Source organism: Mchenga conophoros, linkage group LG18 (genome assembly GCF_057382185.1).
Source record: "Mchenga conophoros isolate Kocher_MC1m ecotype Shallow Benthic linkage group LG18, M_conophoros_male_GT1.1, whole genome shotgun sequence".
In the NCBI taxonomy this organism is placed as follows: Eukaryota; Metazoa; Chordata; class Actinopteri; order Cichliformes; family Cichlidae; genus Mchenga; species Mchenga conophoros.
In genome coordinates this window covers 18,430,872-18,458,406 of record NC_140543.1, presented here as the reverse complement: position 1 = coordinate 18,458,406, position 27,535 = coordinate 18,430,872, and the positions used below count along the sequence as shown (strand labels likewise).

Genomic DNA, 27,535 nt, shown 5'->3' with positions numbered 1-27,535 from the left:
AGGTATTACATAAATTTTAGTCTTAATTAAAAGAAAGAAAGAAAGATTTTTGTAATTTTTGTTTTGTAATTCCAGTATTATCAGAAACATGTCTGATTCATTCGTTAATGCAAAATAAGTAATCCGATTAAATTCCCATTGTACTGTCGCAACACGCCTTGACCATTCAGGATAAACCTTGCGTGTAGCCTGGCAACCAAACTGTGAGTGTGCCAACAGCTAGTCGAGCTGGGAACCCAGAAACTAGCGGTGCACTCTTTAGGAATTTCACGGGCACTGGTAAAGTTTTTCATATAAGTGGGAAAGCACGATAGCCAAAAGGACTGTGATACATTTTTAGGTGCACAAAAAAGGAAAGAAAATAAAAAAGAATGTAGTGTGGAAGTGGAAATGTAAAATTGCAGTTTTAGATGGTCAAACGTGAATAGTTTGGATTCACGCGGTCCATTTTGGAGACTTTCATATTGTTTTTCATAACAAACAATGGGCTGCTCGGAGATATTACAGACCAGAACAAAATGGACATAGGACTCCACCTTTCTCCGCCTGCTATCAGCAGTCATGAGTAACCTGAGTGGGGGGGGAAGAACCGCCCAGCGCTGTAAAACTTCGTCCTACCCCTCGGACGGTCAAAGTGTAAACGCAGTTAACAATAGGCTGCAGATGCAGTCAAACTGAAGCCGAACTCTTACTCGAGGATTGACAACGTTTTGTTTTATTTCTAGACGCGATGGGATCACTACTGAAAAGCAGCATTTTTATTCTCCTGGCGTTCTTTCAAGCTGTAAGTAACACATTCAGTACGTGCAATGTATTGCTACGCATTTAGTGTCGAATGGAGAAAAGCGGATCTATACAGGTGTGGCTCTGGCTTGTGGTGTGTATGTGAGCGCTAAAGATGCCGAAGATGATATGTCCTTAATCTTCCTGTTAAAAAAGAGAAAGAAAAAAAGAGAAGCGTTTTCATCACTTTTATTCGAAAGTCACAGGACAGTTCATTTGGTTTATTTCGCCATACGGGACGTGGGAGGAAAGTTTCGGGGAACAAAGTCTTAATCAGGTCCACTTGTAAGGCAGACGTAATGATTACATTATTAGATATTCTGCTACATCATAACACAGTGGGAATAATGTGCAGCAAGTGGGGTGGACTTCACATTAGATAGATAGATAGATAGATAGATAGATAGATAGATAGATAGATAGATAGATTTGTATAATAATGTCCCTTTTCCTCGCTTTTTGTTCATTTGCAGCTTGTTCCTGTGGGAGCAGAAGGAAATGGACGACTGCTGCACAGGCAGAAGAGACACTGGATCGCACCGCCCCGAAAGCTAATTGAGAACTATGATTACACCGGCCTTGATTGCGTTGCTAGAGTGTGTATTTATTTTCTGAAGAATTCCATTGTAAAATTAATGTTTTTCATCTTACAAATATAAATATACATATTTATATGTATATTATTTTCCACAGTCATACAAATATATTTTTTTATGCTGGCAAAGCAACAGTTTAATGTGTTTTAATGTATTTTACTGTGTGAAACAAATCATTTTCAAAAGCTGCATGTCCTTCAGCCACCTTTGCTTTTCACTTACTTACATATGTGAGAGTTGCTTCAGAGGCAGACACTGGCAGACTGCCATGTTCATAATGAGTCAGTTCAGACACAGAGACAAATGACAGATACTGCTTTGTGTGCTGCTTTTTTTTACACAACCCTGTTTATTGTTCTAAAGTGTATTAATCTTCATAACTCACCTACTAATGTTAAGTAACGGCAGAGTTTAACTGATGTATGCACAGATGGTCTCAAAGCAGTCTGAATGAGAACCTGCAATATTTGTCATGCTTATATTTATCATAAATATATTCTACTATAATTATGATTTTAAAAATACAACTTTTTAAATATATGGTATAATATGTTCAGTAAATGTTTTCTTACGTTGTTAACTGAAGGTTTTGGCCTTCCAGATGGATTCATTCTGTTTGTGTATCTGAATTTCAGATTCGCTCTGATAAGGAGGAGTATGCGAAGATGCTCTACTATATAACAGGGCCTGGCGCTGACCAGGACCCTATTGGTAGATTTCGTATTGACCATAGCACCGGCTGTTTGAGAGTCTATTCCATTCTGGATCGAGAGGAGATTGCCTTCTATCGTGTAAGAGTCAAATCCTCTTTATAAAGAGCCATGAGTTACAAAGTGAATCAGTTTTTAATACAGTTGTGCTTTATAGTTAAGAGGTGTGGCAAGATACACCAATGGGACCCAGGCTGAAAACTACATTGACCTTAATATCACCGTTGATGATGAGAATGACAACGCGCCAGTCATTCAATTACAGCAATTTGGATATGTCAATGAATCTAGTCGATCAGGTATGTTAAGATTTGTTTGTGTCTTTTTTTATTTGATGGATCACAAAAACAATCCTGTCCTTAACTGAATTCATTTACCGGAGTTGCTATTTTTCATTTACCTTCGATTTCCTAGGTGTTGTTATCATGAAAATAATCGCTACTGATGCCGATGATGAGAGAACAGAGAATGCCCAGCTCTCATACAGCATTGTTGAGCAGGCTAACACAGCTGGGTTGTTCTGGATGAACTCTCGCACTGGAGAGCTCATGGTTCAAAGTACCTCACTGGATCGGGAGGTGAGCTCATTTATGACCTTTTAGGTATTGTGAAAATCATCTTGTGCCTCTACAATTATTTAATGGAAAAGCTTGCAACTCACAAGACTGTAGTCAAATCAGTAACAGTATGTAGATTTTGTCACAGCCCCCAAGTTCATCGTTATAGTACGACCTCATATTATAAACGTAATTTGTAAGAAATTAGTCAAATTTTATTCACCACACTGCATGTACATATTCCAACATATTCATCTGTGAAATAATCATTTCTAACTTTTGTTTTTAGAAACAAGATACATATAAGTTAATGATTAAAGTCTGTGATTTAAATGGACGCCCAGGAGGACGAACGTCAACTGGAGAAGTTGAGATCCGACTTCTCGACATAAATGACAACATTCCAACGCTGGAAAAAGAAATAGTAGGTCTTCCACCTTTACCACATCCAGCCCATCTATTCTTGTGTAAAGTTTTTCTTGTTTTTTGTTTTCATAGTGGTCAACAGTAAGCTTTTTTCAAAAACAGTTGTTGTTCATGTGCACTTTATTTGCAGTATGAAGGGCGTATTGAAGAGAACACTGTCGGTGTGGAAGTTATGAGGATAAAAGCCATTGATATGGACCTAATTCACACAGACAACTGGCTGGCTGTTTTCCAAATTGTTTCAGGCAATGAGGGAGGTTATTTCGATATCACTACGGATGAAAAAACCAATGAGGGAATTATCATGGTTCGGAAGGTAAAGAGTGCTGTGTAAATTAGAGGTAAAAGGAAAAATGTGTTTCGACCAGAAGAGTCAAAATTCATGGATTACCCTTTTATATACAGGCTCTCGACTATGAGGAACTGAAGGTGATGAACTTGCGTGTCATGGTTTCCAACAAAGCAGCGTATAATTTTGGCAGCAGTCAGTCTGTGACAGGGGCAACAGGTATCAAAACCTACCCAGTCACAATTAATGTGGTCAATCAGAAGGAGGGACCTCGTTTCCAACCAAGTGTAAAAGTGGTGACTGTCTCAGAGGAGTACACATCCACCTCCCTCAGCAAAATCATAACTAATTACGCTGCTATTGACACTGACACACAAAAGATTGCCACCAACGTGAGGTACAGTTAAACTGAAAGTGTCGCCTGCGCATATATCAACCGATTCTTACACTGAATATGAAAAGTTTATTTTTGTTCTTACATTAATTTACGTGTGTTCTTCAAGGTATGCCAAACACCGTGACATTGACAACTGGTTGATTATCGATGAAAAGACAGCAGACATCAGGCTGAGTAAACTCCCTGACCGAGAGTCCGTGCACTTGATCAATGGAACATATTACGCAGAAATTATATGCATCAGCAATGGTGAGTTCTGTTAACACGGCAGCAAACATCAGTCTAATCAGGAGTAATATCGTACCCAACAGATTAATATTGATCTTACATTCCACTGGCTTTCAGATCTGCCCTCAAAAACTGCTACGGGGACCATAGCTATTCAGGTGGAGGACTTCAATGATCACTGCCCAAGACTGACCTCTAAAACTCAGACCATGTGCCTTCAGGATAGCGTGATCTATGTCACTGCTGTAGATGAAGACCACTTCCCCAATTCATCACCATTTGAATTTACTGTGGTTGAAGAGAGCACCACAGGGAAGTGGAGAGTGGAGCATTTTAATGGTAATGCCATGTAAACAATCACTGTACGGCAAAATCCAGCAAACGCTTGTTAGATCAACCGTCTGAGCTTCCTTTGAGAGTAAAGGCATTTATGGACAAATTGTATATTGTGTTTTAGAAAAAAAATTGTTTCTTGCTATTTTTTTAAGCATTTATTTTGAGTGTTATCCATGTGCACTTCCTTACACATTGCAAGGCAAAAAGTAAACACTTTGTGCAGTATTTTTTTCTTAATTTACTAATTTATTTCTTCAGAAACTACAGTCATTCTGCGAGAAGAAAACTATGTGTGGCCTGGCGTCCACAAAGTGACACTGAAGATCACAGACCAGCAGGGAAAGTCATGTGCTGATGCTCAGATAATAGATTTGACTGTATGTACCTGCAATAAAAACACCAAATCCTGTGTGTCGCGCTCTACGTCGACTGCAACTTTTGGAGCTGCGGGTATTCTGCTGATGTTGCTGGGACTGCTGCTGCTGCTTTGTGAGTAGAGCCCTTGTTTGAGGATTTTACTCTTCCTATTTTATTGGGGGGGGGGTGTTCTCCATACTTTCACTTAAAAGGTTGCCTAATCGTACATGTTGTAGCAGGCCTAGAGAGACTGACTAATGTGAGTAGTTGTGTCACGCACAGATGCCGGTTTTTTCATAAATACATTCCTTTCCTGTTAAATCTGTTTATTCAGTTAAAGTAATTCATTGATTATTGGACTTAATTTGACCTAATCAGTCGAGCCTATTTTGATCTAGTGGAAAATGTGCCTGTTTTTCAGTGGTGCCTCTCCTGTTGCTCTTCTGCCTGTGTGGGAGTACAGCGGCTATCGGCGATTTCAAGTCTATTCCATACGACACAAAGCAACAGCTGATCTCATATCACACTGAGGGACAGGGAGAAGACAAGGTATTACTGTAGTTTTGATGTGTGCAGGCACCTTCAACTCTGAACGTTTGATAATCAAATTTATCTGACTGGATCCCACACTTCTCTTGCAGGAGGTTCCTCTTATGCATGTCCCAGTGGAGGTTGATGGTGGTGCAGTGACTAAGGATGTCAACATGTTTGAGGGACATGGATACTTTGGAGGGCTGGCTGAGTTAGGAGGAGGAGCAGGTGGAAGAGGGCCCTATAAAGGCAGTGCTATATACACATCCAATATGACAGCTGACAACATGAACCTGTACAACCAGTACAAATACTCCAGTGGACAGAATATGGACTTCCTGAATACAGGAACGATGGCCAGACAAGATATGAATTTCTCTCAATACAGAGGTGGGGCATGGGATGGCATAGCTCTATCTGAGGAATTTCTATGGGACTACTATTCAAGAGTAAGTGATCCCTAAGTTAAGTTGAAATTGCAGTCTTTCAGGTCAGATAAAGACATTATGTCTGAAGCTGTAATATATTCTTTTTCATCCCCACTTCTTTGCAGAAATCCGATCATGCTGCACAGCAACCTCAGGTGAAGGACAGTATGCTGATCTACAACTATGAGGGACAAGAGTCGCTGGCAGGTTCTGTAGGCTGCTGCAGCCTTCTTGAAAATGATGATGATCTTGCATTCCTTAATGACCTCGGGCCTAAATTCAAAACCCTGGCTGAGATTTGCCAGGGGTCAACCATGGTCACTGAATCTGTAGATGTGGCAGTTTCTTCCACTCCAGTCAGACCCGTCTCTCCTTTCAGGCCTTCCACATCCACACACACACATGTCCGTAGTCACACAGAAACCATCAGGGACAGGGATCGCGTCAATATTAACACCCTAAATACCTCCAATGTATCATCCGGCTCTTCTACCGTTATCCAGGAGGAACGTATCACTGGGAGAGCACAGAGTTCAGCAACTCTTCCCAATGTACACGTCCAGGACAACATAGTGATTCCCAGTCAGACACTGCTCATACAGCAACCTGCTATGTACTATGCTGCTACGCCCATGTACGTAGTCGAGTCCAAGCCCCAAGTAATGCTTGTGGCAGGAGGCACGCAGCAGGCAGTGGGTTCAGTAGGCCAAGCTGGGCTAGGTCATGGGCTGGTGCAAGTTGGTGGCCTCCAAAGTTCCCAGGGTGTGGTACTTGTCGATAGACAGGGAGGAATGGGTGAAGCAACAGGGCAGGCAGCACAAGGACTTTCACGAGGAACCATCTCCAGGTCTAGACAACTATTAGTGGTGGAGAATGGATCCTCAGGAGGGGAGCAAGGTGTGCATTTAGCGCAGGGCGTTGTGCAGACTGGACAAAGGTCTGCAGAGCAGGGCTTTGAAGTCCGAAGTGTGCCAGTGAAAGCTCAGGGTTTTTCAGTGGGGTCGCACAGTTCTCTAGGGTCAAATGAGGAAGCTAAGCTGACAGTCACACCCAAGTCACATGGGACCAAGAGAGTGGTTGTGCAGCAGAAAAAGGTCTTGGTGACAGAGAGAAATTTGGAGTCTAGTTCAAGAGCTTAGAGCAACCATTTTCTGTAGCCTCGCTACAAATATTACTCCTGTTTTGACATGTAATGATATACTGACTGGACTGGAATGTACTACAGTACATCAACATGCTGTATTTCTATTAATGCAGATTATTAATTGCGTTATAAACTGGAGTTTGGTCTGCTTGACCTAAAGTCTTATACTGTAGGTTCTCATCCACCGACCTGAGAAGTTAGTATGTAATACAGACTGTAAGGTGCACTTAGCCATCAGAGGCTGGAATTTCAAACTGAAACTAGTTAAAATAACATCTCCTCTTTTTCTATACCAAGCTTGTATTTGTTTTGAATGATATGTCAAAATTCAGTTCTGTCAACAGCAGGGGAATACAATACAGTGTTGACTATAGAGAGGAAAAAAAGGGTAACATTTCTACACAGTCTTACATGACTTGTGTTATTAGAACCCAACCGAGGGAAAAAAAACAAAACACTGAGTGCACTTAACAGACCTATATGTGCTACATTTTTTCAGGTACAAAACTAATATGGCTTCGGGGCAGTAAAACAACTAGTCCTAAACCAGTTTTACGTAAACTTTACTTTCTCTTTTTAAAGGACACAAAGTAAAAACAAGTCTACACCCTTACCTTGGGCAGCAATAGCTGTCAGATCATTGCATCTCCTGTCTATTCAGCCTGCCAAGCTGCTATAGGAGCTGCTGCACTGTTTTTAAGTGGTTACGGTACTGAATTAGTCAATAGCCAGAAATCACATGCATGAACTTGATATTCAATTAAAGCGCAACAGATAGGTCTAAACAGATACATCCACACCAAAAAAAACACAACGTGAGCGCTATAAATCATAGTAAAGCCTTTTTGCAATGAAAATTCCCACACAAGAGTGTTCTCTGCTTAGCGATAATTTTTTAACATATAATGTATATATAATTAGTCTTCAAACGAACACGGTTTTTCGCAGAGGGAGAGGCTGTAGATTTTTCATTTATCTTTAAAGGCTGTCAATATTAGATTTATTGCACAGACTGATGTATTATTTTAGTGTGTTGTGATTTTTAAGGTGCTTAATTTGTACATTGGTATATTTGTTTAGCCATGACTAAAGTTGTTGTGCTAACTGTTAGATCGTTCGCCTACTTCATAATGTGTTCAGAAGCTGTACAGAAACTAGATAAATACTGAGTGTGCTCAAATAACACATCCTCTATTTGAATTGTTGCACTATTTTTATATTTTTCCTGAAAGTATGCATTTTTTATATATATATATATAAGTATTAATTCCATGAGATCTAAGTGCCAAAGCTGAAGAAATGTGTTTTGTGGGATCATTACCAGATTGATTTTGTGTGTGTGTGTGGCTGTGTGTGTGTGTAATGGGATGGGATGAGCTTGCCAGTTTAATGCTGCTGTTCTTGCTACTGACCTGTATTTTTAAACCTGCTTTCTAAAATGCTGTAAGAATATAGCAGTGCAGTGCTAATCCACGGGGATAATGAAGATGTTTTTATTTTAAGGGGTTTTTCAACTTGTATCACAATAAACTCAAACAGAAAAGAATCTGCTTGACACTTTTTACTTTCTGATTTCACACATGACACGATTTATCGTACATCTTTGAGTTAAAAAAAAGTTAAGAACTATGTTTCAGAAATTACTTGCATATCACCCTAACTGTTCTTTTTACAACATTATAAGCTTTTGGATGTCATGTGATATGCAAAATTATACTATTTGCCAGATAGAATGAAAATGAGCATTAATTGGTATTTCATTGTTATTGTTAAGTTATTTATATAAACATATTTGTAATATATTTTATTATATATTTCATATATAAACAATTTAGTTTCAGATTCTTTGGTTACATTTGAAAATGTTTATACAATAGTAAACATAAATGGAAGTCCTTATTTAAATCTGACCATAAGCTGATATAATATTTCTACATAGTTTGTTAATTGAAAGAGACAGTGTATGTAAAGCAATTCTTCAAAGTTAAAAACTTTTTTTTCCCAATAATGTGTTTTAAGCATATGGCTTGGTGATCACCAACAAATTAACTGCATATTTGCATGTCAACTAAAACATGCCACAGGTAGAGACGTTAAACTGTAAGCATTAGCTTCAGGGTTTTCCAACCCGACAGGAGTGTTTCTGCATAGAAGGGATACAACAGGTTTCTCTGTGGTTGACTGACAAAGGTTCATTCATGCTTCACATAAACAGAGGAGAAAGTAAAGTAGAAACTCAGGTTTCAGTTACTGATAATGCAGGAACAGCGCTTTCCTTTTTTTGTGTCTTTTTTTCCCTTGGAGAAACAAAGTAAGCATTATATGCTCGCTATCTGTGAAGTGCACAAAGTAAGAGGGTGTTCTGCCTTTAGCTCAAATTTCAGATAGCAGTCTGTCCGCATAGGGTGTCTGGGTGTTAATGCTTGACCGACTGAGCTAGTGTGTGGTATGGAAACAAACAAACAGTAGTTACAACTTCAAATGTGTCATTAAATGTCAGGAATAGTAATCAAATTAAGAAAACAGTACTGTTCAATAACTTCAAGTGCTAGAGAATACATTAGCATCACAGAGGCTGCTCAGCTGCACAGGGGAGAGATCACAGCCTGTCAAGTATGTGTATTTGAGAAGCCGAGGCTCAGTTTATCCATATTGAATGTGGGGAAGCATTGTTTCGAGCTCTCAGAGGGTTCTTGGCGTATGGCCTTTTTGATGTGGAAGAAGGCAGCTCTTGTTGCCACTGAAATCCAAAATTGGCATTAACGTTATAATCATTAAACATGTTTTTTAAAATTATCGGGGGTTGTTTTGTTTACTTCCCAAAATAAAATGTAGTTGTGATACATAGTTTATTCAACAGTTCCAACCGTCTTTTTTAAACCCATTTAATGTTTTGTTTCTGGCGACAATGTACTGCTTTGTTTCTTTGCTCCTCTGTGGACAGAAGTGGATCACTTGCAAAGTTTTTCTTTTCAAACCTCAGTCTGAGCTGTCAACATACAAAGCATTAAAGTAGACACAGCTCTGAGCAACTTTGCTAATCAACTTTTCTTCTTTTGTGACATACAAGAAAAAGGTGGCTCAATTTATGACCTGTAATTTGTAATTTGGCCCCATGTAAGGTAATCTGACTAAAAGCTTGTAACGAGCCAGATCTGTTTCTCAGTCATAAAAACAACTTCCTTGTTTTCTTTCCTTTGGGATAACTGGTTCAGAGTAGTATTCTGTGTTATTCCCTGGATGATTTACCCAAAATAAAATTTTTATTTATTGACATTCTGTCTGTCTCCTTTTTTTCTCTCTCTCTCCAATGGAAAATTTTGGATTCACAGTTCAGACTAGGGTGTGTCAAGAAGCATAAAATATTTTAAAAGTTTAAAAAACTTTTCACGCACTTTGAAAGGTGTGTGTGTGAAAGTCACAACCCTGACATGTTCCTTTGATATTACGCATTATAGTGTGAGATTATCAGCGATCACTGTGTGCTTTGAAATTATTTTTTAACCTTTCCTTTGTGCACTGTACAGGCTGTTTATTCGCTGTTGCTGGGAACCTTCCTACTTGGGCTGGGCTTCTTTGTCGTTGATTGGATGGGTGGCAATCTGATACCTGCTTGCAAAACAAGGCAATAGATCAAGATGTCATGAGCTATGTGGGTTGTACATATTTCGACGTAGCTTTTGCACATTATGTACCTTTGAAAAAAGAAACCTGACAAGACGTACAGACTGGATCTTTTATTAGAGACATGAGGAAAAGAATGCACATTTGAGTTATTGTTACAAAACTGTACTTGCTTGTTGACACTGACATAGCATGACTTGGATAACTTTAGATTCTAACACCATTCACTGTCGTTGTCAGTAAAGGCTATATTTATATTCAGCGCAATATAGGCTAAACAACTATAGTTGACCATAATCTGCACACCACAACATTTATTGAAATCAGCATCCCTAGTGTACATCTTGTGGTCTCATTGCACTCCAACAGCTGTTATTATTAGGAACTGGCTCGTTGTGTTTTAGAATCAGTGGTGAACATCATGGCGGACTTCTTCATCATCCTCCATTTCATCTTCTTCGTATTCACCCATTTCATCAGCGGTGGCATCCTGGTACTGCTGATACTCAGACACAAGGTCATTCATGTTGCTCTCGGCCTCAGTGAACTCCATCTCATCCATTCCCTCCCCTGTGTACCAGTGGAGGAAAGCCTTGCGGCGGAACATGGCGGTGAACTGCTCTGAGATCCTCCTGAACAGCTCCTGGATGGCGGTGCTGTTGCCAATGAAGGTGGCGGACATCTTGAGGCCACGGGGCGGAATGTCGCAAACTGCAGTCTTGACATTATTTGGAATCCATTCCACAAAGTAGCTGCTGTTTTTGTTTTGCACACTCAGCATCTGCTCATCCACTTCTTTCATTGACATACGGCCACGGAAGATGGCTGCCACGGTGAGGTAGCGTCCGTGACGGGGGTCACACGCTGCCATCATGTTCTTGGCATCGAACATTTGCTGTGTGAGCTCTGGCACGGAGAGGGCACGATACTGCTGACTGCCCCTGCTTGTCAGAGGTGCAAAGCCCGGCATGAAGAAATGCAAGCGGGGGAAGGGCACCATGTTGACAGCTAGCTTACGGAGGTCAGCGTTGAGCTGTCCAGGGAAGCGGAGACACGTTGTCACACCACTCATGGTGGCTGATACCAGGTGGTTAAGATCTCCATAGGTGGGTGTGGTTAGCTTTAAAGTGCGGAAGCAGATATCATACAAAGCTTCGTTATCAATGCTAAAGGTCTCATCTGTATTTTCCACTAGCTGGTGTACAGAGAGAGTGGCATTGTAGGGCTCCACCACAGTGTCAGACACTTTCGGGGAAGGCATGACACTGAAGGTGTTCATAATGCGATCAGGATACTCCTCACGGATTTTGCTGATGAGCAGTGTGCCCATTCCTGAACCTGTGCCTCCACCCAGGGAGTGGGTGAGCTGAAAGCCCTGAAGGCAGTCACAGTTTTCGGACTCCTTTCTCACCACATCTAGCACAGAGTCCACCAGCTCAGCTCCTTCGGTGTAGTGACCTTTAGCCCAGTTATTTCCTGCTCCACTTTGACCTGCATGAAATAATTTTTAAAGACAATTGATGTTGAAAAATATTGTTTTAGTTAATACATCTAGGTTTTACACATAAAGGTTTTACATTTGTGACCAAAGAATGAATTGACTGACACGAAGTCTTGCACAGACAATAGTGATACGCAATGGATCATAATAAATTAGTGATTATATAACTTTTTATCTGGCATCAAGATGAAGTTGATAGTTTTGATATGTCTTGTCAGTTGTTGGATACAAAATATGTTACAGTTATTCATAATTATAGCCCAACAATTTATCGATACGTTGATACTATCAGCTGATATTTTCTATTTGCCAGTCTATCGGTATCAGCATTAATAAAAGAGACAGGAGAAACACCCTTCAACCATGTTATGAGTGTTGTGGCTGCATAGTTTGTCCACCAGAGGGCACTCTTCAACTTCCCTGTACGCAGTAGATATTCACAGCACTACAAAGATCATAGAATATCGGTATCTATATTGGTCTTGAAAATCATCGACTGGATGGTTCGCCATGAAATTAAGACCAGTGGTCAACACCTGCCATAATTTTGTCAAACGTTGCCAAATGAAACTGGCAAGATAATAAAGGTTCCCACTTGTCTGATATGTATCGACAAGCTAAGAAAACAGCAGCTGTTGTGAAATTTTAGATCTTCTAAGTAACAACATCAGCATTGCCATCTTAATAATATTTCCATGTGTGCACTACCAGTTCACTCAAAACAAAAGTGAGCCTTGGTGTAGTTTTACAAAACTTCTTAGAAAGCTGATTAAAACTTGGCAACCAATTTGTAATTCAAAATAACTTATTTCTCTGGAAAGCATCAGTAAGTGATTTATCTGCCATTTTCAACTTGTTAGCACTTGTTATCCAGTGACAAAATAGATTGTCATCTTGGGATAAATGTTTTTGGCCCTCATATTATTATTTGCTTTGTGTTCTGCTGCAGAATCTCCACATAGACTGTATTTTTGCTAAGTCACCACAAGAGCTGTCTCAGTCGACACATGGGCAATGCATCACCGAGGGACTGCAGGAGCTGTGTGCTCAGAATATATAGTACTGTGCAGTGCAGTGGAAACGAAGTGCAGCTTCATTGTCTGTGACAGTAGGTCAGACACATGCTGCACACATGCACGGATGACTCACACATGTGGAGTCGGTTCAGGATGAATGGTCTGATCCAGATTTATTGTCAACTCACCGAAAACAAAGTTGTCAGGCCTGAATAGCTGCCCAAATGGACCAGAGCGAACTGAATCCATGGTTCCTGGTTCCAGGTCCACCAGAATGGCTCGGGGCACAAATTTGCTGCCTTTGAATACGAGGACAGGGAGGGATGTGGAGGGGTAATGGATGGAAATATCAACAGTCTCAGTAACCTCAGCAACACCGGCAGTAAACCATGAAGAAAAACCTCAGCATATTTCAAAAGATTCGCAAGCAGCATTTCCTTAAAGATACAAGCCTCTCAATTAAGCTGGGAATTCAAAGCGTCTTCTGTTCTTTTCTTGCTTTTTGTCTTGCCCCACCCTTTCTGCCTGTCACCCTTCTTGCAAAACTGGTGCAGCGTGCTGCACAGCTTAATCTAAACCAGTGGGGTTTTCAAAGTGCTGAGTCTTGCAGGATGTATTCAGACACAGAAGCAGTCTTCCTTGACTTTGCCTCGTTTCACTTTCTTGCTCAGTGCTGAAGTTTTAATGTTGCTTATGAATCTGCACTTTTTATTTTAAGGACAATTTGTTTTGTTCAGTCTGCATTAGGTAGTTACCCCCTGTGACACTGAAGCAGGCATGCAACGTGGAAACAAAGAATCAATAATGCATGCTGCTGGGAAATAGGATATGGGTAGATTGTTGTCCTTTATTGCCAATGCAGATGAGTAAAAGGTTGGATCAACCCTGGGTGCATGTGGATTGAGATGTTGACCGAAAACATGAGGCCTAATGATGAAACACAAATACTAATTCTTTATTATCCCTGCGCCTTTATTTACCAGGCACTGATTGGCTGCTTGATGTACGACAGCTGTGAGCAACAAAGCAGGTTGTATTTAGAAGGACCTGCAACACAGGCACCAGTAAAATCAGATACTGAGCATGAGTTCAGCTATACTGAGACTGCAGATACCTGTGCTCCCTATAGAGAGACAGAGGGGGAGGGGTGAGACAAGGACACAGAAAAAGAGATTTTTAGCAGGTGCACTGTCCTCATTTGTGTCCCTTCACTCATAGCAGAACCCAGTTTCCACTGCAGCTAAATTAGTGACATGAGCAAACTGTGACAGTCAAATGAGGTCTGTGTAGCATAAGGCCATGCAAGAATAATGATCAGTGGTTAAAAAGCTGCTTTGTGTATAGTGGAAAATTCAAGCATGTGGTTTATATTAAAGCAACATTTTCCTTCTCACCTGATGCCTCATTGTAGTAGACATTTATCCTCTCCAACTGCAGCTCACTGTCACCTTGGTAACTACCGGTTGGATCGATGCCATGTTCATCACTTATCACCTCCCAGAACTAAGACAAAGCCATTACTATTCATTAGCATTTTAAAAAAATCATTAATTTACTTATTTTTTTAGAGTAACACAGCAAAAACGAAAACATGAAGCAAGTTTGACGTGTGTGCGTCAGGCCTTGTTTTAGTTTTTGCGCATCTGGTGGCACAATGACGCGCAGCAGCGCAGGCCACATCACCTGAAAGATCAACCAGACTGAACCGCTCCATATAGGTATGTTAATCTGTGATTGATCGATATTAAACTCTTAAAGACAGATTTGTAATCACTTCGATTTAAATGTGCCGAACTAACAGCGCTTTGTAAACTATTAAGGCACACAAACGCGGTGACGTTCCACATTTAAATGAAAATTACTCCTTTAGATCCCTTCTTCAGAGATTAAATGAAGACATTTATACCTTGGCCCCAATCTGATTTCCGCACTGACCAGCCTGGATGTGAACGATTTCCCTCATGGTGAACTGCGGATGCGTGCAGGCAGCGTCCTTTCTCGACTTTAACTGGCGTCCACTCTTCAGCGTCTTGCCGCGGTGTTTCTCAAAATCAGGACTTGCCTCATTTCTCGGGTGAGTGTTGAGCCGGCGAGATAGATAAACGTGCTGCTGGTCAGATGACGTTATACACAACGCAGCATCCTCAGCATCCCTGTTAGCCAATGGGAGCGCCCCGGTTTGATGCAGTGGACCAGCGGATCATGCCGCATCATGGCCCTGACATCACCCTGTCCCATACAGGCAAGCATAAAAAAAAGGGCTGCTTTCTCACTCGAATGGGGATGTTTTAAAAGATCCACATAATTAATTTCGCTATTAGAAGATGTCAGACTTTACCAGTTTAATGCTCCAGACTGCAGCTGCTGATTCATCCCAGTCGTCTTTTAAGCAGCTACCTGTAGAAACGAGCCCAGTTTTTAAGGCTTTTGTGGGTTTTAAGACTTAGCTAAGGCTAGTAGCGAACCTTTCCTTAGAAGGCACAGATTCTCCAGCTAGTTGTGCCACTGTATGTTACCTAAATGTATTAAATAACCGACTCTATGTAGGACTGGTCCTCAAGAGATAAGAGGTAAAAGTCAACCCTAGGGAACTTTCCATGTGACTATACCTCCATTACTTTGATGCAGGCTAAAAAGGAAAATATCTTAACATTCAGGAAACGTGAGGAGTTATAAATCCTACTTTCTGATGCCATTGATTGCGAAATGTCTCAGCTTGTCTATAACGACTTGAAGCCTAAGGGCTTCGAGTCATAATAGACTGCATTCAAGTTCGCCCATTCCCCCCTTCTTCATCTTCTTTGAACGCCATTATTAGAATACTTGAATAGACTTTAACTTTAAAATGATTTTTTAAAAAGACACAGAGAAGTCATAAATGTCATAAAAACACATCAATATCAACAGTTGATCAATAAATAGTGGTTTATTTTAACAACAGGTATGGCTTATATACAAGTGCATGATGACTGTTAAACTGAAAACAATATGAAACCAAACAACTGGAATTTATAAATGGTACAATCCATATTTTTGTTTTTTTTGTTATCATTTTATTTATTTATTTTACATTCATTTAAATCTCCCCTTTAAAGAGATCTTAAGTCGCATGGTTAAGAGAAGCAACACCTGAAATGTGTATACTGGGGCCGTCCTATGTGAGACTTTCATCTGCCGGGTTCAAAACAAGTCCTTGCTAAGATCCAGGATCCTTCATCTTATTTAAGCTCGATGTTTCCACACATTTACCGTATTTACAAAAGACATAATCTTCTTCTTCCTCCTCTTTTTTGCTTGCTTTTCCAACAATTAAAAAATCCTATTCTATCGCTGGTGCTAACATTGCTTTGGATTACTTTCACTAAACTTTCATTTTGCTTCAAACAGAGTCAAATAAAAGGATTATTAACAAAAAGTGTAGTTACTCCCATCTGCATGGGAGAAAAGTGAGGAAGCAACATATCTCAGAAGACACTGGTTGCATCGTGCTGTGTCATTAACGTTACAGATGTCGCGTGGGATTTAGTTGATACACACTTCAATTTTTGCAATACACACTGAAATAGAGAGAGATCAACATTCACCGAGGAGGATTCCGAGTAAAATGAAGCTACTGACCACTGCAGCCCACCCACTCTCAACTGCAGATGCCAAGATTTCCTTATTAAATCTAGTGTCAACACCCTTTTCAACATTGTAGACTGCATGCTGATCTATTGCGTGCAGTCTACAATGTTGAAAAGTGTGTTGTCAACCCCAACAAAATCTGACATCACACGATTGCAGGTCATTGTGCTTTCACGTGTAGCAGCACAGCATACACAGGTTTAAATGATCTCAAGAAATATTTAAACAATATTAATGACTAGATGGTCGTCGTTCACAGCCACCCTAGATCAATCAAAAAGTGGAGCCATCGTGGTGCGATTTAAGCTGCATTTGAGTAAAACAACCACAGGTAGGCTTTTGCAATCATTCAAATAAATATCAAAGGATATGCAGGATTTAGTCAGTGCAAAGTTGAGTTTGATAAAAGCAAAACTTAATTCTAGTGACTGAAGTAGCTGTAAGGTTTACGGAAAATCTTCCGTCAAGTCGGCTGTTGCGTTTGACTCCTGAATGACACCTTAATAGAACTCCAAATACTCCCTGGATATAAGTAATTATGATACACTGTGATCATTTTAGCACATTTGAAATGACAACACATCACTCAGTTGGCTCTAAAGTTTTACAGTACAGTGTAATTATTATTATTATTAATAATAATGATCATTATTACGAGGATTGTTGTAAACAGTGGATTATCTGTAATCACACATCCTTCCTTAGACAAATATTACAACCTCCAAAGCACAAAGTACTACAACAACTGTCAAGTTTCACACACATTTAAGTCAAGTATAATGTTGTCCGCAGACGGACATGGGCTTTGGAAGGAAAAGTGCCTCCTCAAGCAAAAGTCTATCAATTTAAGAATATCAGTCGGTTAATCTGACTGAACGGTTGTGACCTGTATTTTTAAAATGTCGTTTTGACAAATGTAAGAAGTATTGCATTTTTTTTTCCTTCTTTTAAGGTAAACTTAGTTGTGCATGTGAAAGTATGAACACCCCGACGTTAGTAAGCTCTTAATGTCGGACCACGATTCGAAAAACACAAGGTTAGTGGTGCTGCGACATTTGGCAATCGCGTCAAACATTTTCGGGTTTAGGTTCAAAAATAATTTTTTTTTAGGAAATGATTTTTTTTTTCTTCTTCTTCTTTTTTTTAAGCTTTTTTGTTTGTTGCCGACACATTCACAATAAATTTTCATGCTTAGTCCCCACTTCGAAAGATAAAGTGCCACCACACCGAGGTGCCACAAATACTGTAAGAATGAAGTATAGCTCTGTACAATAAGGGCACGCCATGAGAGATTATTCAAAACAATACTTTGAATTTAAAAAAAACAAAACAATCAAGCGTAACAAGTAATTATAAATATACTTACATTAATACATTTACAAAAAAAAATCAAAAAACATTTGCATACCATAAATTTCATTGGCTTGAATGATTGGAAAAATAAAAGTTTCTTCTGACCGACAAAATGTGGGTCATTCTTTTTCACCAGTATCACTGCTCATATGCATCACAGATATGCTTTCTGTCAATTTTAATTCATCAAATGGTGATAAATTGTTCATTCTTCTTCTTTACTTCCTAGTTTTGGAATAGGTATCCACATATAGCCTATAGCAGGAGAGAGCACTTAACAGTATTCTCCCAAACAGGCAAATACTATATCACTAAAGTTTTGGCACTATTTCTACACTTTATTTTGGTCAGGGTAGTTTTTTGGCATTTTCTTTTTAAGAAAAAAAAAAAAACTATTCCAATTCTGATTGCTTACCTCTATAGCAACAAAAAGCACTTTGTAACATTCAGATTTACTTGTCCATACATATAAAGCAACCTTTTTGTACAAATATCTTGACATTACCTTTGAGCACAAGTACCAGTGATTTTTGTTTGTTTGTTTGCTATTAGTACCATTGCATTTGTTCCCCAGTGCTGATGACACGTCTCAGTAATTATGGGAATTGCTTTAAGTCTCTTACATTTACGTCAGAGTAGTTAAAACGCTGGTGATTTCCAGTGACATTCAACGAAGCGCAGAAGTTACTGTCACATTGTCACATACCAGCCTGTGGCATTCTCCCGCTTGCATGGTCTCATTAGGTGGCTAAATGCACAGAAGGGTGCAGCAGCACTGAAAAAACTAAATACAAAAACACCCAAAACAAAACAAAACCAAAAAAAAATGAAACTTTGCAAACATGTTAACTCAACTCCAGGTGGGGAACAGTCTTCATTAAGTGCCTGCAGTCTAAGCAGGCCAGTTCCTGTTCCCATTGATGCAATGTTCATGTGGGTGGCTGCCTCCTGGTGAGACAATTAAAGCTTCAATTCCTGGCTGAAGAAGTGGATCACGATGATGCCATGCCGTTGACAGTGCTGTTTTCTGTGCTGGCACTGTCCCTGTCCCTGATCGAGAGAACACCCGAGTCTATGGGGGAGGACACCGTCCAGTCCATTAGAGAGGAGGGAGTTGCGTCTGTGGAGGCTGAATCTGTGATGGAAGATGGTACTGAATCTAAGACGAGGCGAGCGGCTGATCGTGGTTCAGTGTCTGTGACAGTCAGAGTGGTTGATTCTAGAGTGGAGCTACGTGCAATGTCTGTGACGGGGAGAATGGAAGGAGACTGTGCTGCATTGTTGACTGTATTTATGACAGCGCGAGTGGAAGAGTCCTCTGAGTCAATGCATGGAGGAGGTGTGTTTGGAGGTAAAACGTATTTTTCTTCAACGCAGGGAGAGGTAGAATCTAACTGAGGTGGCCGGGAGTCTATGAGAAGGAGGGTGGGTTGATCTCTTACGGAAGGAGGAGATAAATCCTCATCTCCTCCATCCATAGGAGAAGGAGGACTGTCTCTTATGGAAGGGGGAGAAGGAGAACCCGCTGAAGTGGCGTGAGTATCCTTGAGCAAAGGCGGGTCAGATGTTGTGCTTATATTTTCGATGTCATTATCCAGCGGGTTCGGAGATTTTAAAGTGGAGCTCGGTGGGGGCTCGATGATGGGCGTGGTGCAGATCAGCAAAGAGGAGGGTACAGTTTGAGGGACGGGGGGAGTGGAAGAATCCAATGAAGCAGCAGGTGTAATTTCTGCTTCTCTTGTTGGGGATTCACCACTGTCATTCATTTCAGGTAGGGATGAATCTAACAGTGGTTCCACAGACTCCAGGACGATTGCAGGAGGTTCTTCTGCAGCAGCTAAAAGTGGGTCTGTGACACATGGGGCTTTGTGTAAAGGAGTGGAAGACAGCAGGTGCTCTTTACTGCCCTGTGTGACGGCGTCTTTACCCAGTGTCATCATGTTGCCCGCAGATGAAGATGAAACCGAGTGACCGTTGGGATCTTTAGGGCCAGCCACAAAGGAGTGCATCTCGATTAACTGCATACCTCCAGTCAAATCAATAGCTGAAGAGGCAGTAGAGTCCATGATGATGATGGGCGCTTCATGAAGTGGTGTGTCACGCACTCTTGTGTAGTCCCTGGTGCTGTCAGACGTGTGCAGCAATCCAGGTTTCCTCGGGGGAAGCAGGGGTGGACGGGTGTAGTTCTCGACATCAGCCAGGGTCTCGGGGAGTGGCTGATTGCGCGTTTCAGGCAACAGGAGAATGCAGATGATACAGATGAGAGTGCAGCAGGCAAAAATTATGTGATGAAGGAAATAGCCCTTCTGATTGTGGAGTTCCATGATGGGTTCAGTAAGCATGCCAAAGCCAGCGCTGGCCAGGACCAAGCCTAAACCACCACCCCTATGGGAAGACAGAATATTTATTAGCTTGTAATATCAATAGAAAATTGGGATGACCTCACAAACCTTTAAAACCTCTCACAAATATTGAAATTACTGCAATTTAAGTGAATCACAACCTGCACGTTGTTCTGGAAAGCTAAATCTGGTATTTAAAAGCAGTTTTGTTTTACCCTCCTCTTCTTTTCTGCCTTTTTCCCGAGGAGCAGCAGAGAGTGCTGCAGCACCGTCTACACCCTCTACCCCATGTTCAAATTCGCTTTCCTGTCATTGCCAAAGTTGGCCACTAGATGGTGCACTTCACACATTGTTAGCAGAGCAATGCTTTAAAAAAAACTATATTTTTATACATCAAGTGCTGTGTCACACATCCTCAAAAGGCTAGATAATTTGTGCAAGTTGTGGATTACATTTGATACGGAGTTGTGAGTCTGTCTTTTCTAGCAGTTCAGGAATTTCATACCGATATTAAACAGGAGGAGGAGCAGAATGGATGGTCACGATTAAAAACAAAAACAACAGCTACACTAAAAAATGAATTATAAGTTCTCCAGAACAATGAAACAGATTTTTAAAACAAAGATTTTGAATTGTGAAACACTTGTCAGCCTGAATATTGTTTTACTCCTCTGCAAAATAAGAACACATTTTCCACATTATCTCCCCTCCTCTGGTGGTACGGTCTTGCTCTTGCAGTGGGTTTACCTGATCACAGTGGGAGTGATCTCAGCACAGAAGAAGATGCTCAGGGCGCTGACTGCGTGGGAGGAGAACATACCGATAGCGGAGAAGCCAATGGTGAAATGCGTATTCATTGTACTTGTGGTATCTGCAAAAGAATCAGGAGACACAAACATGGAGATTCTTCACTCAGTATGCTGTGTAATCAGTGAAAGGACAACAGTGGTTTATATGTAAAAATGTGTTAAATTTACTTTTCAGGGAAAATGATTGCAAGTATTTGCCAAAATTAGTATTTTCAAAAATTATAATGTTACAACAATTCTGGTAAATTCAATGGAGTTAGATCAGGCAATGCAATGACAACAAAGGCTATTATTTTAGCTTTTGTTTTGATGTAAATTCAACAAAAAGAGATATAGAATGAGGAGCTGTTGAGAAATGAATCTGCAAACAATGAGCCAATTTAGCCCAAAGACGGTTTAAATAGGGTGTTTTACAAATAAGACATACTAAAGATGGCATAATGGCATAAAGAGGTGTAGAGGAGAACTACCCTGAAATCAGCTCTCGCTTACCACAGGGGGATTAGTGTGGAGAGATTACAGGCGATGGATAAACAGAAGAGAAAAGTAAAGGAAGGCTGGTGGTGAGTTCATGGTTCTGTAACAAAGAGGCTCGCCCTCTTTAACATAAGGGGATAAATAAATAAATAAAAAGAGAGCCTAGAACTTCATCATGAGTCTCCACAAGGCTTGCATAGGCCTGACAAAATGCTGGGTATCTGCATGAAGCATATTTTCCTAAACCTCAAGGAATGCAACAGTCTGAGTTATGAGATTGAGATATATATATATAAAACATAAGCTAATATTTTTACAAAATGCAACACTTATGAATATATATGAATATATGAGTATATATGAACAGATAGACTTACTTATTTTCAGGTGTTCACTGTATTTCCCCAACACTAGAAAAATATTGAAAATATGAGGAATCATTAGAAAAGAGTGACAAATAGTGAGAATTAACACATGTTGAGCTAAGCCTTTCAGCACAGCGTAACAAAGGGAAAATAGAACATGAGCATAACCTTGATGTGTTGACTCAGGTTAAACATTAAGTGTAACCCGTTTGTAACTGAATAAACTGTTGCTGGCTGTTTTGATCATCTGAGGCACTTCTGGTACTCACTGACAATGTAATCAAGTTCAGGGACTGAACAGGGACAAAACAACTAAAGGTAGCAAATCTCGTAACAACCATCATGTTTAATGTGTCCATGAATAGCAAAAATGTAGGACTTTTTTTTTTTTTTAGATGTATGCACTTGTAAGCATGTGTCATTTACACAACATTTGTAAAAATGTTAGAATTGGGAGAAGGAATAGCTCAGTATTAGGTAGCATGACAGAATTACATTTATTACTCACAGTTGTTCTTTAAAAATATCTGTGAAGTATACACATTTCTATGGGTTCTGTTTTTGTTGCTGTTGTTACTTTTGCTTTGTTTATATTGAGTAAATTACCTTATAGTTACCACTGTAGTTATTGATACAAGCATAACAATGTGCTCTCCATGTGGCCTTTTTTCATTTACACAGCCAGGCTGGCTGGTTGGCCTTGCTTTTTGCTAACTCTGTTGAGTTGAGACTGCATTTTAACTAACAGATCTCAGATTTTGCTGATTTTGATCTAACTTTATTTCCCAAAATGTTAAACTATTGCTTCGATTTATGTGACTAAGAGTTCTTTTTGGGGGGGTTTATATTGTGGACTTTAGACCATAGTCAATCTCAATAAACTGCATGAGAGTGGCCTCCTCAAGAACCGCTAGAGCTTTTTCATGTTATAGGAGTTCCTATGTAATACTCACAGTTAAGTAGACCCAACTGCAGCAGAGATGCGAGGGCAGTGATGATCATAAACAGAAGAAGGCCACCGCGACGGCCCATCAGGCAGACCGCTGGACATAGTGCAATGCATGATGCAACCGCGATGCCTGCCATTGTGTAATAGTGTGTATAGAAGTCAGGGAATATGGTGGTTCCCTGAGCTTCAGGATCCATCATGCTGCGGGCAAAGCAGTGGTGGATCCCATAACCAGTTAACCTGAATAAAAAAACAGAGAAAAGAGAAAAGCAAGTCAAAAAAAGCGACATCTCAAGCAATACAACGGCTACATCAGGAGACACTGAACTACATCTTTCGTAAGGGTACTAAGTAAACTGTGTAAAGCAGTGAAGAGCCGCTTTATTTCATGCTTTCTCTAATCTCAGTGTATTTTGAAAAAAAAAAACCCCAAAAACCTCACATGTGTAAACATGGATTTATTGGCACACAGAAACACACCCTATGTACACACAAAAAAAACAAACAAAAGCAAGCCCTCACACCCTCCTTCCGAGTTGTCTAATGTTTCATAAGGACAAAGCTCATGTAAAATTTATGCAAACAGGGAATCAGGGACACTGTGCACCAAAGCAGAGGTAGAGCTCGGTCTGCCAGACAAGAGATGAGGTCTCAGATCGAAGGAAGAGTCCATTGGAGATGAAAAGAGAGAGCAGCACAAATATGGAAGGACAAAAGAAGAAACAGCTAAAGATCAATCCTCTATCCAGCCCGCAGGTTAATAGTGGCATCTTGACTCCACAAAATGGCAGGTCTGAGTGGCATTGCACTCCAAGTACCTGTATTATATACATCTTTTCAAGTCCTGACACACTCACAAACACACACACACCCTCGTTAGCACACTGACACATATAACCCTGTTCTCAAAAAGGCAGAATAGACTGGAAAAAGCAAAAAGCAGACCCTTTATTGGATCCTATGTTGGACTGAAAATGAACTTTATGTACATTAGACTACATGTGTTAGAAACAGGAAATGATGTTTCTGTGTGTCTTGGGTTAAAGAGGAGGGTGATTGGCTTGTTACCAGTATACACGTCTGTGTTTTTTTTCCTTTTTAAATCAATCACTATTGCGCCAAACTTCAAAAGCAATTATCTAAAAGGCTTTAAGAGGGCATTAGTGCACTTGGCATGGAAAACAAACACATCTGCAAAGGCACTGTTAGCGCTGTATATTATTACAGTACATGGGTTTTGGAGAGATGATTGTCCCCATTCACATGTTTTTTAGCGAAATACTTGCTCATTACACAGTACACATGTATTACAACTGCATAAGTCTGCAGTACAAGAGTCCAGAGGCTAAACCAGCGTGCCTGTAGTCGAGTACTGTGACCGACTGAAAAATGTGAATCATTACATTATAAAACTAAAAATATGACAGAAAAGAGTCTGCAAACTGCAGCAGAAATCCTATATCAAGGAAGCAAAGCATTATGCTTTCATAACCACACACTTGGCTTCATGCTTACAGAGTGTTAAAATGCATTAAAATAAGAACTCTCTTTTTAAATGATCCTAGCATCAAATTCAAGGTGAACAATTATCAGAAAAAGTTAGAGACACGAATAAAGATACAGCTTCTTGATTTATGTCACTGATCTACCATTTCAAATAATTACATGATTTAAATGATTTGCATTCTTTAACACAGAATTATTTTTACATTTTAAGACAGCCACTTACGAGGTGACACAGAGCACAACGATATTCTTCCAAAGGGTCCTCGTCCCAACCATTTTCACAATGCATGTTTTCTTGGGCCTCTGTTGAAGAGATCTTTGTAGTTCTGGGAACAGGAAAACACAGATATTATTAAAGCTTTGCCAAAAATAAAAAATAAAAAAATCATAAAAATTATAGAACTCACATTTGTTTCTTTTCCCCCCCTATTTACTGTTTCACATATACAACCGGGCTGGTTCTTATTTCCCCACTGAGGGACATTAAATAAAGGATACTTCTATTCAATTCTATTCTATTCTTATATAACACTATTCTACTCCTCTTGAGCACTCAAAGCACTTTATACAAGTTGCCTCATTCACCAAGTGCTTCCTATCTAACATTAGAGAAATTAACAAACTGTTATTTATTTAATAAATACATTGAAAAAGGAATGAAATGAAAGTGAAAGTGGTAGAATATTTCTTTTTTTTTTTCCTGGCATTTCGATTGAAAAGTCAACATCCATCTGTTGTTGCAGTGCAGTACAGTAGTACACAAACCTGAATAATAAACTAAGTAGAATTACCTTAAAGTGTAGGCAAAATTCAAATGTTTCAAACCCTTCTAAAGAATAGGGTTCTGGAAAGTTTTGTATTTGAATGACAGTACTGTAAATATAATGAGTAAAAGTTGGACAGTTATCTGGGTTTGAAACCACAGAAACTCTATGTTTTGGTGAGCTCATTCATTCCACACAGGTACCATCCCACAGCTTTGTCAAACAGGTATGGTAACACTAACAGGAGAGCAGCTACCAGCGGGCAACACCCCTGAGCTGCTCGTGATACATGATATAACACACTTAATGTTTTGGTATCAGTCTGCAGGTTGCCACAGTAACACACCTCTGCCTCATGCTAGTTCATTTTTCACATTGACTCAGGCATGCGAAGGTTATCTCTGGCTAACCACTCAGGTTTTCCAGTGATCCCCTGAGTAAGATCAACTGTGCTCAGAGCTGTGCAAATCATTCCACTTTTTCAAAGGGGATCAAGTAAATTGTTCTACATGAATAAGACATGCTTCAGTCTGCTTCTATAGCATAATTTAGTGCTGAGCAATTGAAAGTAGAGAAATAGCTCATGCTTCTCTACCGTATGGGGAAGTTTGTACATAAAAAAAAAAGATAAATCTACGTCTATGGTAATGCACGTATGTCCCTAAATGCTAAGAGTCAGCACAGAGACTCCGACTTCTAAAAATATGCAGTCAATTTCACACTGTGGCTCCTCTTAAAGCCTTTTATCTCATAGTGGCACTTCCCTTCCATCATTTTTCAAAAAGGAGTGATAACTACACAATGGCAGGACAAAAACAGGGAAACAAAGTATATATAATAAACAAACACTTATACAAATCTGCTATTGATTTTCACAACAACACAATCCAAACTGCTTTGTTCTGGCTGGTCTGAGTACAGTTAACATGGGGTCAAATGCCTGACCTACAACCATCTGCCATCTGCCCACTATTGTGTCAGCTCATGTCCACCCATCCAAGCTATAATGATATTAATGAACATTTGAGAGTGCCATAATCCAATGTTCAACACCCAATGCTACCTTTGTAGTGGATTATTTCTGTGTTAGCAAGATGGGAAATGCATATAACCTTGTCAATCTGTCTCATTTGGATAAGCGAAGCTGGGAATAACAATGCAGACCACGCCATTCAAAATAAAGGCCTAGCAGACACCTTTGCAGGGAAGCAGTATGTCGCGCAAAACATATCAAAATATAAAATGCAGACATTGAGTCTGATATCTTTAAATTACTGTTGAAGGATTCATTACCTGTGAGGATGTTCTCTGGGTCAAGCTCCACGTTCACTTGATTTTTCTCTACTATGTGTCCCATGATCCACTTGGAGCGACTGTACTGCTGAGTGGCGAGCAGCCAACGCAGTGACTCAGGGAAGATCCTGTCAAAAAGATGGGGGATGTCCTTGTTAATATGACATGAAAAATGAGTCAGGGGAAAAAATGAGTCAAGGTATCAGCTTGCAGAAAGAGTACATGTGTATATGAAGACAGTCAATAACATAACGACTGGTGCTGCATTTGGATGAACCTCTGTCTACAAAGTAGATGTGCAGGTTTCATCATTTTCCACATGTGTGGTTTGCAACTATCCCTCTCCCCCTCCTCACCCAACGTCATTAGATCACCTGCAGCGTTTAAATTTTCAACCTAATCATGTCATGGTCCTGGGCCGTGTTGGCCCAGTATTCTTAGTTCTCTTGTATTTTTGTATTCAGTTCCCTGTTTAGGTTCTGTTTCCTGAGTTGCCCTGTTATGTTGTTCCCTGTGTGCTTTCCCTTTGTGACTCTCACCCCCTGTGTGCCCCTCTATGTATTCATGAGCCCTTGCCCCCTTTCGTGTTTTATTCCATGTTTCCCCCAGCCTGTTATGTCTGTGTTCTCCCCGTGCTCTCTCCTCCTGTCTGAACCTCTGTGTACTTCCTGTTTTACTTTGACAGTCTCTCGTCAGTATGCGTCATGTTGTGTTCACTCCTGCCCTGTCTCGTTATGATTATCTGTGTCAGCTGTGTTCCCCGTGTGCTCCCACTTCCCTCGTTAACCCTCTGTGTATTTATGTCTGCGTCTCCCTCAGTTCTGTGTCGTAGTCTCCCTCATAGCTGCGTGGATTTCCCTGTGTCTCTCTGCAAGTGTTAGTTATTGTTCCCGGTTTAAGTTTTGTATTTCTTGTGATCTGCCTTCCAGCATTAAAGCTGTGATTTTGAGTTTATCCCCTGAGTCCGTGAGTTTGCATTTTAGGTCCTCATCCTGCCTGCCACACAGCTATCATGACAAATCAGCTGTATTCCAGATGTTTGCAGAGTCAGCCACAGTTAATCAGGAAAGTTAACACAGCTTTGGAAATTACCTTAAAGGCTCTTGCCAACTTTTGTGTGCTAAAAA

General features: G+C 40.2%; 3 protein-coding genes across 3 annotated transcripts in view; 1 reads left to right on the top strand and 2 right to left on the bottom strand.

Annotated features, from left to right (window-relative positions):
• Positions 1-617: 617 nt before the first annotated feature.
• On the top strand, positions 618-8,328 carry dsg2l (desmoglein 2 like). The gene is made up of 14 exons (XM_085254589.1): positions 618-784; positions 1,257-1,379; positions 2,015-2,170; positions 2,247-2,388; positions 2,504-2,667; positions 2,936-3,070; positions 3,203-3,388; positions 3,478-3,758; positions 3,865-4,007; positions 4,104-4,325; positions 4,581-4,811; positions 5,101-5,228; positions 5,321-5,659; positions 5,764-8,328. The coding sequence occupies exons 1-14, from the start codon at positions 731-733 to the stop codon at positions 6,775-6,777; spliced, it is 3,318 nt and encodes a 1,105-aa protein (XP_085110715.1). The 5' UTR covers positions 618-730; the 3' UTR covers positions 6,778-8,328.
• A 2,176-nt stretch (positions 8,329-10,504) lies between these two features.
• LOC146553571 (tubulin beta-2A chain) lies at positions 10,505-15,049 on the bottom strand. The gene is made up of 4 exons (XM_085253731.1): positions 14,830-15,049; positions 14,318-14,426; positions 13,112-13,222; positions 10,505-11,897 (listed from the first exon to the last, which is right to left on the bottom strand). The coding sequence occupies exons 1-4, from the start codon at positions 14,884-14,886 to the stop codon at positions 10,813-10,815; spliced, it is 1,362 nt and encodes a 453-aa protein (XP_085109857.1). The 5' UTR covers positions 14,887-15,049; the 3' UTR covers positions 10,505-10,812.
• Positions 15,050-15,836: 787 nt separating this feature from the next.
• Positions 15,837-27,535, bottom strand: part of LOC146553570 (solute carrier family 22 member 23-like) — a 38,004-nt gene continuing 26,305 nt past the window's right edge. Inside the window, exons 5-10 of the mRNA XM_085253306.1 lie at positions 26,409-26,536; positions 24,575-24,677; positions 22,850-23,085; positions 21,909-21,941; positions 20,993-21,116; positions 15,837-20,288 (exon numbers count right to left, since the gene is read on the bottom strand). Coding sequence (XP_085109432.1) covers positions 18,896-20,288; positions 20,993-21,116; positions 21,909-21,941; positions 22,850-23,085; positions 24,575-24,677; positions 26,409-26,536 — 2,017 coding nt within the window. The 3' untranslated portion in view covers positions 15,837-18,895. The remainder of the gene's footprint in view (positions 20,289-20,992; positions 21,117-21,908; positions 21,942-22,849; positions 23,086-24,574; positions 24,678-26,408; positions 26,537-27,535) is intronic.

What these genes read in the sequence shown, in the direction of transcription:
- dsg2l (XM_085254589.1), top strand. Translation starts at nt 731, where the DNA reads ATGGGATCACTACTGAAAAGCAGCATTTTTATTCTCCTGGCGTTCTTT. An exon ending in CAATGAATCTAGTCGATCAG is followed by an intron (nt 2,389 to 2,503) that starts GTATGTTAAGAT and finishes TCGATTTCCTAG; the next exon opens with GTGTTGTTATCATGAAAATA. An exon ending in GTACCTCACTGGATCGGGAG is followed by an intron (nt 2,668 to 2,935) that starts GTGAGCTCATTT and finishes TTTTGTTTTTAG; the next exon opens with AAACAAGATACATATAAGTT.
- LOC146553571 (XM_085253731.1), bottom strand. Translation starts at nt 14,886, where the DNA reads ATGAGGGAAATCGTTCACATCCAGGCTGGTCAGTGCGGAAATCAGATT. An exon ending in CTACTACAATGAGGCATCAG is followed by an intron (nt 13,223 to 14,317) that starts GTGAGAAGGAAA and finishes TCGTATTCAAAG; the next exon opens with GCAGCAAATTTGTGCCCCGA. An exon ending in GCCTGACAACTTTGTTTTCG is followed by an intron (nt 11,898 to 13,111) that starts GTGAGTTGACAA and finishes TATTTCATGCAG; the next exon opens with GTCAAAGTGGAGCAGGAAAT.